We start from the raw sequence: 15,452 nt of genomic DNA, 5'->3' as shown, positions 1-15,452 counted from the left end.
ATTTATGGGGCCAACATGCAGAGACTAGAAAATTTATGCCGGTGTAAACCAAGAGCAGTCCAATAAATCCTACGAACATTAAATAAAGGTCTAATGTAAAATATCCAGAAAGGGTTATCTGCCTACATTTGGTTTCCAACTTGTATGCCCAACTCCTCCCCACCACTTATGCCCTGCACTGTCATAACATATTGACGCCTCCAGTGTTACCAACCCCTCTATACATTACCATTCCCCCTAAATTCTGTATGTCCTGATCTCTCCATAGCACTTTGGATCTTCTTTTTTTTATTATTTTCAAATTTGGGGAAGGCTTAGTTACCTTTTTTTTTAATCAGATAATTTTTAATTGAAATAATTATTTTCAAGATGCTTTGGGACTATTACTCAATTAACAAGTGAGTATACATTTTTATTATGTTTTTAATAGATCAGGTGTCTCACTTGGGAGGGAGCCCACCAACTCTTGTTTATTCTGTCACCCCCTTCTCTCTATGACTCCCTGAGCCATTTCACTGGATGGAAGCATTGGCTTAGCTGTGCCTGTCTGTGGAGAGAGTATTTTGGGGAGGTATAAATACTCTCTTCACTTGCAGGGGTTCCTTTGGAGTAAGTTTCTTAATATCCAAAATAGTGACATTCACCTGGTCCTATGGTGTGTTAAAACAGAGTCTTGCCTGATTTGAAATACTACTGAGAATGCAGATTTGCAAGGAACCTTAAAAAAAAAAAAAAAAAAAAAAAAAATATATATATATATATATATATATATATATATATATATATATATATGAGGTATAAATGGAGATAGCACTGTTAATATAAACCCTGTCTTTTAATACATATTACATATAAAACATTCACTTCTATGTCAGGAATAAAAATGCGGACAGAGAGAAGAGAGGAACTTTGCTTTAAGAGAAAGTGTGTAGCCAGCTGTCTAGAGAAGAGGACCATCTATATTGTGGATTTTATTAAAAATGCATATTGCCCTCAAAAGATAGGGCCAAAGGAATCAATTTGTTAAGAAGGAGAACTAGGCAGGAAAAAAAAGGACACAACTCTGTTCATCAAAGTGGCATTCTTTACGTAGAATCAGCCCAATCCAACCTATCATTGGTTCTTCAATTAACTACAGCAAGTCTTAACTTCACATTTTGGCTCGCACTATGTCTTTTGATGTTATGTGTTGTTGGAAAACTCGTAACTGATGCATGAGTGTCCTCTCTGTTCAAACTGTTTCTAATATATGATTTCCTTGTCCAGTGTTCTTTCAATAAGGGTACCTAGTCCTTTGAGAATATTTGTCAGAATGATGCAAATGAAGGTGTGGATTATTTCTTTGCCTATTTACAAAAAGACATTATACTACAACCCTACTTACCACAATTGCTGTGACAAAGAGGACAGTGTGGTTATTATTTTTTCTGGCAAAATGGAGCCAGAACATGGAGTGGAATACGGATTTAAATAAGTCACGGGAAGCAATGGGTAGTCTGACAGACATAGTCCTCCACTGAGATTTCTTCTTTGTGAGGTATCTTTTTACGGGTTTTGAGCTGGGAAACTTTCTGATCTAAGAATATCTCTGCCCAGACCCCTCCCACCCAAGCAGCAAAGACTCCTTTTTTTTCCAATAAGCATTAATAAATATAGGATTCTTTAAGATGATTTTCTATCTCAATTAATGTGTCTCTCCAGGAACAACAACAACAAAATCATGTTAAGAAAATATAAACCTTGGAAAATGTATATTACTGTTTAAGAAAAAAATCTCAGAAGGCACAGGTAAAAGAATTGTTGTGGCTCCATTAAGTAGTCAAAGCACATTGGAGCCTCCTGACCATGGACCAGGGCATGAAAGATCCATGTGTTTAAGGAATGCCAGTCCCTTGAATTTCTCAGACTACCTCTGTAGGAAGCAAGGAGAAAGAAAGAATCAGAAAATTGCCCAGCTTGTGTGTACTTCATTTGGACTTAGGCAGTACATTTGCTTTTGAACTGACGAACTTCAATTTCAGTCTCCAGGGTGCCCACTTCCCTTGTTATGTGTGAACTTTTCCTTGTAGACACCTGTTGGGGATTGTATTAATAAGACACATTGTAGAGAGAGAAAACACATTTCCTGAGCCAAGAAGATGAGAGCTACTCTTTTCTGGGGCCCTTGTTAATCTTTGGGAGCCCAGCATCCTCTGTGGCAGAGCCAGAGGAATATGGGTACAAATTTTTTTTTCCCCACTCCACAAAGAAAATGTTGTTGATGTGTTAGTGTTCAGCTACATTTCTCTCAAAAGAAACAATGGAATATCTCTTACTTCTGTCCAGAGGTTTTAGAACTTGAATCCCATTGCTTTCTAGCATCATTCTAAATAGAACCCTACTGTTTGGCCACTGCCAGAATTAGCTTGAATGGTACCTATTATTGAAAGGGAGTCTGTATTTGCAGTAATACAGAGAATGCCAGTTTAGAAATGAGCCTGATTGCACGGTTCATTTTGTTCTCCTTTGTAGAGCCAGGCTGCGGCCCACTACAAAGGCACGAAACATGCCAAGAAGCTCAAAGCACTGGAAGCCATGAAAAATAAGCAGAAATCTGTAACTGCCAAGGACAGCGCAAAGACTACCTTCACCTCCATCACTACCAATACCATCAATACCAGCTCTGACAAAACAGGTTAAGCGATGATCTTTGTTGTTGTTGTCATCATCGTTGTTTGGGGGTTCCTTCCCTTGTCTAGACCCATGTCTGTTTCCTTATGTTCCTGCCGCATCGATTCATGCTTGATCCATCTTTCTGTGTAATGGTAATTGTTTCCCCCTCATTTTCCCAATACCCTTCAGCAACTGATTAAGATAATCACTAGTTATGTTGCAGATTTTGCATTTGAAACAGTCCTGTGGCTATTCTGGAGGAACACGAGAGCATAAAGGCATTTGAAGCCACATATTTGAGAAGTAAACCCTTTCAGTGTGTATCATTGGCATCTTGTATGCCGCCCCTTAGCCTGTAACTGCATGGCAGATTCGATTTAACTGTGAATACACTGTAGCATATGCCAGATGAATCGAGAAGGCCCCTTCAGACAAGGGCATTATTACTGACAGGACTTATTCTCATAAATCCCAAACATTGCATTGTTTTAAGTAGTGGCTGTGTGAATCTGGCCTTGTTATGGCTGGGTAACCTTCCCTCTGCATACACAGGTAAGTGTTATTGATACCAATTATTCTTTTTTTTTAATGCTTATTTATTTTTGAGACAGAGAGAGACAGAGCATGAACAGGGGAGGGTCAGAGAGAGAGGGAGACACAGAATCTGAAACAGGCTCCAGGCTCTGAGCTGTCAGCACAGAGCCCGACGCAGGGCTCGAACTCACGGACCGTGAGATCATGACCTGAGCCAAAGTCGGACGCTCGACCGACTGAGCCACCCAGGCGCCTCCCAATTATTCTTTTTAACAGAGTCTTCACAGTGAAATAATGGCCTCTGAATGGCCTCTTGGGACAGCTCCTGCAAATAAGCAGTTAATTCATGGCAGGGGAAGCCAGTGGGGTTTCTCTAGGCTGGCATTTTAAATATAAGACTATTGGTCCTCAATATTTACAGAAAAAGAAGTCCTGTGTGACTCATGGCTGCATGTTTAATAAATCCTTTTCTAGATCACAGTGGGTGGTACACGTCAGTTGTTTTCTAAGCCCTACAAATGACAACGGTTAGGAAGCATTTGTATCATCGTCAATAGTAGTATCTTAACAGAAGAGAATCTTCCAGCCATAACGGATGAAAATGTAAAATGATACAGTGAAAATATGGAACAGAATAAAGCAACTTTGTTATATGCCTTGCACATTAGACACCTATATATTCCTCAAAGGATCTGGAGAGATGCTTACTCCTATGTGAATCTATAAGGGATAATGTTCAGTACGAGTTCCCATGACATATTTCATGTCCTTTACCCGAGTGTTATGGGTAGATACATTATGTCCCCTACTGCCTGAGAACCCTGAGTACTCTCTGAGGCTGAGTACACCTCTCATCTTTGTACCCTAGCATGGTGCAGCTACTGAGTACAATGTCTATTGAGTGGCTGCATTTTTCCCTCACTCCTTTGGTTCTCTGATTCATCCAGTTTTGTGTTACAGCATACTAAAGGGGAAAAAAAGTGCTTGTCATGTTCGATTTCTTTGGTATCCAGAGCAAGAGCTGGATTATGCCATCTTATTAATTTAGATGTAAAACCTTATCGAGAAAGCATTAATATTTTCTCTATTAACTGAAATTTCACTGCTTTATTTTGGGGGCTGTAGGAGAATGAGCAGTAATGTAGCAGATGAGTGTAATTTCTGCTCCCAGATATTCAGGCACAAATTAGGATCCCTAAAGCCATGTTTGCCATAAATAATTTTTTTTTTTTGCAGAAAGATAGTGGGTAGTAAGAACAAAGAAATTAGCATGATATAAGACACGGGATTTGATGTTCAGTTTGTGCTTATCCCCAAACTTTTCTATTCTTAGATATTTTTATCAATAAAGGCTATTTGGGTTACCTTGAATCCTTTTTAAAAGGCAAAAAATCCTGTTAAGCTGAGGATTCTCATCATTTAAAAGTATATATGTACATGGAGGGGAAAGTTGCTAACTTGGTTTAGGAAAGACTCCTGTGTGTGTTTTCTCTGTTACATAGATGAGTTACGAATACATACCTCCACCCCTCAACCTTAGAAACTAAAATGGAAAGGATGGGAGTCATCAAGACTCTGTCCTTTCACAAGTTAAATGGAAACAAGTTTTGGATTGGGCTGTGGGAGAGAACCCACATGAAACAAATTCTCAGTGGAGATGCCAGCATTTACCTAATGACTGGAATGGTGTTGAAATGGTGAAGTACCCTTTCAAGCTGAAGCTAGAGAAAATTCTTCAAGGACAGAAAGGATAGCAAAGTCTGTAAATTAGTACAGATATCCTAAAGCCAAAGGAAGAAAGCTATGAGCATCAGAAGTATATTGCTTCTGAGTGGCTCAGTCGGTTGAGTGTCTAACTCTTGATTTTGGCTCAGGTCATGATCCCAGGCTTGTGGGATCAAGCCCTTTGTCCAGCTCTACACTGAGTATGGAGCCTGTTTAAGATTCTCCCTCTCTGTTTCTCTCTCTCTCTCCCCCGCTGCCTCTTTCCCCTGCTCTCTCTCTCTCTCTCAAATTAAAAAGCAGTGCATTGCTTTCCTAATACAGGGGGACCTTTGCCCAGAAAGAAAGGTCATATAGTTGAAAGACTAACACTTGCCCGATGTTTTAAGCTGAATTCTATCTATAAATTGGCATTTCCACAAAACTATCCATGAAAAATAGCCCAAGAAAGCTCCTGTCTTTTCATCACCCTTCTTACCCATTTATTTTTTTGTTTTTTGTTTTTGTTTTTGTTTTGTTTTTTAGGATGGGGTCTTTTTTTTAAATAATTTATTGTCAAGTTAGCCAACATCTTGGCTTTGGGAGTAGATTCCCCTGATTCACAACTTACATACAATACCCAATGCTTATCCCAGCAAGTGCCCTCCTCAATGCCCGTCCCCCACACTCATCAACCCTCGGTTTGTTCTCTGTTGTATTTAAGAGTCTATTATGGTTTGCCTCCCTCTCTGCTTGTAACTTATTTCCCCTTCCCTTCCCCTATGGTCTTCTGTTAAGTTTCTCAAATTCCACATATGAATGAAAACGTATGATATCCTTCTTTTTCTGACTTACTTCACTTAGCATAATACCCTCCAGTTCCATCCACATTGGTTTTTTATTTTTATTTTTTTAATATGAAATTTATTGTCAAATTGGTTTCCATTCAACACCCAGTGCTCATCCCAACAGGTGCCCTCCTCAATGCACATTGTTGTTAATGGCCAGATTTCATTCTTTTCATTGCCAAGTAGTATTCCAGTGTGTGTGTATGTGTGTGTGTGGGGGGGTGTGTGTACACCACATCTTCTTTATCCATTTATCAGTTCATGGACATTTGGGCTCTTGCCATAATTTGGCTATTGTTGATAGCGCTGCTGTAACAGTGGTACATGTACCCCTACAAATCAGCACTCCTGTATCCTTTGGATAAATTTCTAGTAGTGCTATTGCTGAGTCTTAGCGTAATTCTATTTTAAAATTTTTGAGGAAACTCCACACTGTTTTCCAGAGCGGCCACACCGGTTTGCATTCCCACCAACAGTGCAACCCTTTCTCCACATCCTCACCAACATCTGTTGTTGCCTGAGTTGTTAATTCGGGCCACTCTGACCGGTATGAGGCGGTATTTCAGTGTGGTTTTGATTTGTATTTCCCTGATGATGAGCAATGTTGAGCCTCTTTTCATGTGTCTGTTGCCCATCTGGATATCTTCTTTGGAAAAGTGTCTATTCGTGTCTTTTGCCCATTTTTTCACTGAATTGTTTGTTTTTCAGGCGTTGAATTTGGTCAGTTCTTTATAGATTTTGGATACTAACCCTTTATCCGATATGTCATTTGTAAATATCTTCTCCCATTTCGTTGGTTGCCTTTTAGTTTTGCTGATTATTTCCTTCATTGTGCAGAAGCTTTTTATCTCAATGTCCCAATAGTTCATTTTTGCTTTTATTTCCCTTGCCTTCAGAGACATGTCTCCTTCTTACCATTTGTATTCCAAAATAAATTAGAGGTACCTATGCTGACAAATTGGAGTTTTCTTAAAACTACTGTGAGTCCTTTTTATTACTGTCTGCTTCTTCATATTGATTAGGAAGAAGTACAACCTTGAAAACGATATGGGTCTCTGAGCTAGTTTCCTAGAATGTTTGAACACTTTGGGGGCAGAAGGAGAGAGAAATAAGACTCTAGAATCAAGGATCATATATTTTTCAATAATAAATTTTAATCCTGCTGCTTAATATGCAAGCTGTTTTGTGATTTGTGGATTTATACATACATAAAAGATATAGATGCATTAAATCACATTTTACTAATTTTACCAAATCATTCTTTATGAAAATAATCCAAGCATATACAAAAACTAATTGCCTTTAAACATGCTAAGGATACAATGGTTTGACAGATAAGAACCTTAAAGAAGGGTGGACAACAGCAGAGAAAAGGACGAGAAGTAGTGTGGACTTCAATTAGAACATTAATTTGGAGGGTTTCCTGGGATTCTCAAAAATGTAAGAAATAGAGTAGTCATAATAAAGTTTCATTGAAAACCTACTTGATAAAAGTAATTTTGACAGTTTCTGTTAAATTCCTAAATCATATATTGTGGGTTTTAATTGCTGCCTTGGGATAACAAATATGTCTAAATGCCCTACAGGGTAAGCTCTTATTCACTAACTATAATTTTGGGACTTTTTTTGTCATTGCTTATGCCAGTCTGCATGCTGGCATGGTGAGCAAAAGATAATATTCAGTGATCAACCACCAACTGCTCACAGAAAGCCTATTCCCCCTACCTCTAGGCAAGATGAGACTCCCTAACATTAAAGCATAATTTTATTTCTCATTATCTGAGTGCTAGGTTAGTGAATTTACACAAAGAAAAATTTACAAATAAAAATAATATTTAAAAATATATTTAACACTCAAAATTGTTGGTATGTAAGAATGGTTACTAGTCATTACAGAATAATTCAAACAGCAAACATTTCCAAATATGGCTAGATGATTTTGTCTGATCCAGCAAGTTTTTTTAATGATTTTTTTATACAGAAAAGGTAATGACAAAAATTAAATATTCTCAAAGTAACTTAGCAAATGTAACTCATTTTTACCCCTATCAAATACCAAATTCAAAATCGTAGAGTTAAGTCCCAGGCTTGGTCAGCTTCTGAACTTTCTTTAGTTTTCCTTTTTGGGTAATCTTATTCAACTCCTTGGTCTATGAGTTAAGTTAGGCTAGTTTACACTGCAATAATAAACAACCTCCGAATCCTAGTGGCTTTTCCAACAACTAATTATTTCTCACTCATAGTACATATTAGCTGTGGGTTTTTTCCATGTTAATTTAACTCCAGGTTAGGCTAATGAAGCAGTCACTAGCTGGACATTCCCAATTCTGGACCAGGGGGAAAAAGAAGATTGTGAATCAGTAGGCTCTTAAAGTTTCTTAATGGAAGTGACATATAATATTCTTCCCACTTGACTTTGTCAAGTCCCGTGGTCAAGCTTGATTATCATAGGCAAGGAAGAATCATCTCCTCCGGGGAGGGGAAGCAGATATTGGTGAGCAGTAACACAGCATTCCTCCATGGCTTCAACTATGACTTGTGCCTACATATCTCAGCATTCCACATTTCTAGCCTGAAGCTTGACCTGACTTTCCATGGCTGGTTAGTCACTCACTTGGGTGGCTTGTCAGCATCCGTGTTTCACAGGTCCAAAAAAAAAAAAAAAAAATAGGCCTAACCTTGACCACCTTCTCCAATTTTCTCTCCATCCTGTATTTCCTAGTTTCATTTTTGGTCCTGCAGTTCACAGAGTTGAAACTTCCTAGTTGTCTATGCCACTTTCCTTTATCTCAGTTCACACATCTATTCAGTTGTTGGAATCCACTCTCCTCCCATCCCCAGAAAACATCCTTTATCCTTTCCCTCTTGGTTACTACCTTTAACCTGGCTTTGTATGTCTCTGCCTTGCCCATACAATTGCCCTAGCCTCCAGGCAAGTCCAGCTATCTCCATTCTTGTCCCTTGACAGCCATATCCTTCACTCTCCAGTCCATTTATACTATACAGGGAGATCATAGGACCTACCCATTCAGGAACTTTCAATGTACCTACTTGCTGAGCTGCTTGGTCCTCTGTAGTTTGACCACAACCTACCTCTCCAAACTTCTCTTCTGTTGCTCGCCTGGAATATTCTCCATTAGAAACACACCTTGTTTTTCTGTCTTCATTTCTTACTGTTCTTCTACATTTCTCTCTTAAAAGTATATCACTTTTCTCTCTGCATCTCAAATCCCATAAGAGTTCATAGCTAACTGCTCTATCATATTCTTCTTAAAATATTATTTCTTATGTCTTTGCCTTTTCTTATTGCTACATGACATGTTCATTGACAGTGTATACTTGATTAGTCTGATTATTTTTTACAGAGTACTGCTTATATAAAATATAATAAATAAGTAGTTTTAAAACTTGAATTAATCAGTTTTGTGTTTTTGATCTAGAATGGGGGAGCATAGCAAAGCTTTAGATTTTGCTGTTTATGCATAGATAGTTCCATGAAAGAACAATGGTTCTTGTTAATCTAAAGAATTCTGAGATATTGCTCATCAAATTTCAGAGTTTTCATAAAGGTCATCAAGTCAAACTCCTAAAGTTTGTTTATTTGTTTTGAGATTCTCTAGTTGCACAGGTAAAGAAAACTTGACATTTATAATGCCCCCTTGGTGACTGTCTTTCATGAGTTAATTAGCTTGTATATTGAGTATATAGATTTACCTTAGTCATCTAACCAGTAAGGTATGAGAACATTTCTTTCTGGTTCTAGTACATGATTCTTTATCAAGTCTCAGTGAACTGCAAATATATTCATTAGATAAAGCCACTATGTTATTTAAATTTGCACTATTCACCTTTATGATTTAGTCTTCTTTGTATCCATTTTTCCCATCTTTTTCTATTTTAAATTTAAAATTATAATCCAAGAAGATTGTATTCATCTGATTCAAAGGTGCTGAGAGTAAAATATTCTTGTATCGATTGTTGAGAAGCTCTAGGAATGCAAAAGAATATTTATTTGCTGTGGGTTAATAATTGACTCTAAGTGTTTATTAGAATTCACATTATTTGGTCAGGCACTTGGAATAATAGAGACTTTTCTAATGATAAAAAAAAGATATTTGATGTAAAATGATGGCCAGTGATTGAAAGCAAATACGTTGGGAAACAAAGCCCCTTTGGGAGAGTCAGTCAGTTATAAGGTCACAGAATCTGGGTTTTTCCCTTTCCGGGTTCATTCCTAAGAATTATCCTCTGGAGTCAGCTGTTTACAATAGGCCCGGTGCCAGGCAAAGCCAAGCACAAACAGTTTTTTTCCCCCTTCTATTTAGGTAGAAGCCAAATCATGAGAATGGTAAACTAGAAATAGAGGTGGTGGATGGATAGTTTGTAAGGCGACACTAATTCCAATGTCATTTAGAAAATAGATACGTGGGTTTTCATGGAGGACAAGTGGGAATTAGCTTTGTTCTGTTTTCGTAAGGAAGGTGGTAAAAGTTTTTTTTCTTGACATAGTCTTCAAACAAATGCCCCAAATGTTGGAAATGATAACAAAATACAAGCTGAGCTTGGTATCAGAAAGCTATATATCTTTGATTTTGTATTATATATTTGTATATAAGATATAGTATAGTATGTATTATATAAAAATATATTAAGCACACACTTATTTATATGCAAGATTCTGTCTTTAATGCCTGTCCCTGAAATTTCCCCACTACACCAGGTTTCATAATCAACATTGCACATGACTTCAAGAAGAGAAACAAACATTTTTGTGGCTTGTGAATCTATAGGTCTGTTGATATTTAAGAAGTAAAACAAAGTCATTTGAAAAGGGACACCTCACTGTCAGCACTTGAAGATCTGATGTAGTACTGTACAGATGGCCTCTCTTGGCTTTGTGGAAATTGTGCTAGTTCCTGGGGTCTTTCTTTTCTGACCCATTCTTCCAAACAAAACCTCCCTGGGACAATCACTACTATGATAAAGGATGCCATTGTATGCCTCTTGGGGCAGGAGTTGAAGCACCGTTGTGAGAACATTTATGCTTAAATTGCTTTTTCTTTTCTTAGCACTGGTTCATGACATGCTTCAGATAGGCCAAAAAAGAGACTTTATCAAGTATTCCCTTCTCAAGATGGGTGATAAGTGCCAACAGAGTATGCTGGCAGCAGATCTCTAGAGGGACTGAAAAAGAGAGAGGAAATTCAGAAGGGAAAAAAAATTTAACCCTTATTTGAATATTGTGGTTCCAGGATCTTTGTATGTGAACCAGTGATGGCAAATTGTATATTAGAGATGACGTGGAAATAACACAGAATATTCTATCCCGCTCTTCTTGTGCATGAGGAAATCAAGATGAATTGTATTTTGCTGGTCCTATTAGGCTGATAAAGGTCTTGTCTTAGGTATACTACATAAAACTGCTCCTTGAATCACAGAAGAATTTCACAATGAATTATTCATCTGGACAAGAACATGTTGTCTTCCTCAACATAATGAATGAGTGAAGCAGTTAGAGGCCTAAACTTTCTAAAGGACCTGTCATCCAGCTTTGTTCAGGTGCAGGTGTATGGTGTGCAAGATAAGAAGGGAATTAATAGTAACTTGACAAGCTAGTATATAATTTTATGTTAGAATCTAAAGCAACTGGTTCGCTAACTTGTGTGTGTATGTGTGTGTATGCATGCATGTTGTGTGTATGTGTACACAGTCTGTATATGTGTCTTTTTTACCAGAAATATCAAATCTTAAAATAATTGATAAGCTAAACACCTACCCAGTATCTATGAAATACCAGACATCTGGTGAATTTTAAAAATTAAATTAAAGCTCCCGGTGGCTTTGCCTACAGATGCCACAGTTCTGGAAACATCTGTGTCTCTGTTTGTTTGTATGTGTTTTGTTTTAATTCATGGAGGGATTTTTTCCCTCTACTTTTATGTCATTCTTAGGAATTGAGTAGACACATGCTTGTATGATGATAAACTATTTCAACGGCAAGATAATAATTCTTAAAGTTGAATAACAACTATAACAAAAATCGTTGTTGAACAACGATCAAATACGACAGAATGTGAAGTAAGCACCTGTAAAAGCATGTGGGCCATTACAGAACTTTGTCTCTATATTGGAAAAGTGAGGAGTTTGCTATCTAATAGTGATAGGAAATGTGGAACAAAACATGTCGACAGCACATTACTTCCAGTCAGGAGACATAAAGCTTCTACTGCATTCTTTTTTTTTTTTTTAATATTCATCTATCTTGAGAGGGAGAGAAAGAGTGAGTGTGAGTGGAGGAGGGGCAAAGAGAGAAGGAGAGAAAGAATCCCAAGCTGCCAGCACAGAGCCAGACATGGGGCTTGAACTCACGAACTGTGACACCATGTCCTGAGCCAAAACCAAGAGTCGGACGCTCAACCGAGGGAGCCACCCAGGCGCCCCTCTACTGAATTCTTAGTAAAACCCAAACTGAAATAGATATTTAAATTAAGAATTATACTTTTATTTATGTTCTGCGAATTCCAAACTCTTAAACATGGCAGCAAAAGTTGTTTGTGATTTAGCCCTTGAATCACAGGGATTTAGCTCCAGAACTACTATTCTGCCAGTCCTCCATATCTGTCCTTAATTCCAACCCAACAAAATCACTTGAGGGTGGGAAGAAAGAGCCATACATTCTTTTTCTTAGAAAAATCTTTTCTAGGGGCGCCTGGGTGGCTCAGTCGGTTAAGCGTCCAGCTTCAGCTCAGGTCACGATCTCATCGTTTGTGGGTTCAAGCTCCTGCTGACAGTGAAAAGCCTGCTTGGGATTCTCTTTCTCTTTCTCTCTGCCCCTCCCAACTCGTGCTTTCACTCTCAAAAATAAATAAATAAACTTTAAAAAATAAAAAGGGCACCTGGGTGGCTCAGTCAGTTGGGCATCCTACTTCGGCTCAGGTCATGATCCCTTGGTTCTTGAGTTTGAGCCCCACCTGGGCTCTGTGCTGAGCTCAGACCCTGGAGCCTGCTTCGGATTCTGTGTCTCCCTCTCTCTCTGCCCCTCCCTCATACTTGCTCTCTCTCCCTCTCTCTCTTTCTCTCCCCCTCTCAACAAAACAAAACAAAACAAAACAAAACAAAACATGTTAGAAAAACCCTTTCTTATATTTCAGCCTTATCTAATACATCACATACTGGTGCACAGAGGATGTACAAGTTGTGTGCCAATGCATATGTGCATGGATTCATACAAATGAATTCACGCTCTTTGCCCAGCTGATTCCTATTTCCAGGCTTCTATGTAAGCTCTGTCCTGGCACTTATTGAAATTGTGTATCTTCCTACTTGTCAACCCCATAAAATTTTCACTTCCTTCTTGGAGCATACACCTTTACACCATGTGTCTTTGTCCAAGCACCTACCGGTTCTACATTAAAAGTACCAATAAATAGTGCTGTATTAATTTTATTTTCAGGAAGATCATCCTAAGAATTCTTTTAACAGTGAAAGTTCACACACTCCAAACTATTTAGCAACAATTTGAATGCATACAGTCAATAGTTTTTACTAATTGAAATCTATCATATTTAAATACTTTATAATATGAATCAAAGATACAAACCAGTGTAACTCAGACTTTGGATGTGCAGCCCTTGGGTTGAGCATTTCCCAAAGACAGCATAAAATTAAGTTACTATTTTAATGATCATAATTGCAGTCAGATTCCTCATTAAATTACTGTGCTACTCCACTTTCTAATGAGAGTTGAGAACATTTTAAAAAGCTGTATTGAATCAGATTGACTATGTACGAACTATAAGTTCTGACATCAGGTTAAATTTGAGGACAGAGAGCATATTTAGCTCCATGGGGTAGAATCTGTGCCACTTTCCTTACTTTGCTTTGCTTTTGTTATGACTCAGTTTAGAGGCAGTCTTGACATTTTACACTTACGTGATTGCTCAAATCAATCACTCTCAGACTAACAGTTGGTGCCTGGCCAAACTCCAAGGGGAAGGTCAAGATGCAGAATGTGTAGCAGTAATGATGCTGACCCATTTGGACCTTACTTTATTTATTGTCCTGCCTTCTGTTTTCCTGCCAGCTCTCTAATGGAATTAAGTAAAATACGAAAAAAAAAAAATGATGTATCTCTTTCATGCAGCCGAAGAAGTAGAAGACCTTGTAGAAAAGAAAAACTCCCCCATCCCCCTCTGAATGGTCAGATATTTGAGAGTCTGACTTATCAACTCTAGGTTGTTTATTTGTTCTTTTATCCGTCTATTCAGTCATACCTACTCGTTCATCTACAGGTATTTTTGCAATGGGTAAGATAAGGCAAGAACGAAAACTAAGATGCAGATTAGGAGTTCTGCCTTAAGGTGTCTTCAGTCTGGTTGGGAAAACAAGAAGTGAAACCAAAATATAATCCAGGATAGGCCATGATTTGTCAGGAGGAGATAGCAGGTAATGGTACCATGAATGTCTAGAGCTTGTCAGAAGGAGATAGCAGGTAATGGTACCATGAATGTCTAGAGCAGCTGGAATGTCCCTTTCATGGGAGGGAGATGGAAGGATGAATATTAACTGGTGTATGCTAAACTTAATGGCAAGGGTGTGTAATCCCTAAAATAACTCCCTTGATGAGATGTTTCATTTTACCAACATTTAGCATGTACTCAGTATTTGCTGTCTTTAGATGTAACTCCCAGGCTCTAGGGACTCACTTCAGTGAAGAAGGCAAAACAGAAGGCCCCAAGTAGTTTAGAACTTCAATGCTAGAGGCTTGTGTTAGGCTAGTGCTAGAGGCTTGTGCTAGGTTATGGGGAGTACCTAACTCTTAGAAATAAACATTCTTAATTGGCAGATAAAGAAACTGTGTTCTGAGTTGAAGAACTTGACTGAAGTCAATAAATTTGTAAGAAGCAGAGGTAGGGTTTGAACTGAGTTCTGACTCATTTTGCCTTGCTGTCTTGACTTAGGCAGCAAAACACGGAATCACCCTGTAATCCTTGTTAGCACTAACCGCAGTCTGGGTTGCTAATTGATATCACCACGTCTGTAGATCACCCAGGATAGTTCCACTTATTTTGCAAAAACACTCTTAACACCCCTAAGGATGCTGCTGTATTTGCCTGTGCATATCAGACCTTGGACCTGTTAAAAGATTCTGATGTGTGTATCTGCCCACAGTTAAGCTCTTCACATCTTTATTGTGATTTTCACCTTCATGGAAGCTGGTAAAAGAAGATAAGGTTAAGGGCCAAAGCTTTTTGTTGGTCTACATTTTGTTAATGAAAACCATACTGTTATTTTTATTACTTTTCCAGACAGAAGAGCTCCATGTGTATTGAAAAGTAACATCTTTGACCTCTCTATGTAAAATTTATAGTAGATATTTTAGGAGTTGCATGTGAAACCATTCCAGCCTTAGTCTTTCCGTGGAATTGTGTAATGCTGTGTACACAATGACAGAATTCTCTGCAAGAACAAAACTACAAAAGAAACAAAAGTGGGGTTTTTTTTCTGCAGTCAAATGTTAATGTTTCTAAATGAATATAACAAAACTATCAAATAAACATAGAAGATTACCTACATTGCAAGAAATTAGAATCTCATATATCATCTCCTAAGAATTTCTACTTTGGAAATCTGCTTTAATTCTTTCAGGAAACTAAGGTGATAGTTAGTGTGATAATTTTGGTAATTGAAAATCCAGTAACCCAGAAAGGATTGGTT

General features: G+C 38.0%; 1 protein-coding gene across 5 annotated transcripts in view; it reads left to right on the top strand.

Annotated features, from left to right (window-relative positions):
- Positions 1-15,452, top strand: part of ZNF385D (zinc finger protein 385D) — an 888,320-nt gene that overhangs the window by 806,549 nt on the left and 66,319 nt on the right. For all 5 annotated transcript variants that reach the window (XM_042956307.1, XM_042956306.1, XM_042956310.1 and 2 more), the window contains one exon: positions 2,512-2,674. In XM_042956307.1, coding sequence (XP_042812241.1) covers positions 2,512-2,674 — 163 coding nt within the window. The remainder of the gene's footprint in view (positions 1-2,511; positions 2,675-15,452) is intronic.

This window comes from Panthera tigris, chromosome C2 (assembly GCF_018350195.1).
Source record: "Panthera tigris isolate Pti1 chromosome C2, P.tigris_Pti1_mat1.1, whole genome shotgun sequence".
Lineage (NCBI taxonomy): Eukaryota > Metazoa > Chordata > Mammalia > Carnivora > Felidae > Panthera > Panthera tigris.
Note: the sequence above shows the minus strand (reverse complement) of the source record. Positions and strands in the feature narration are given on the sequence as shown.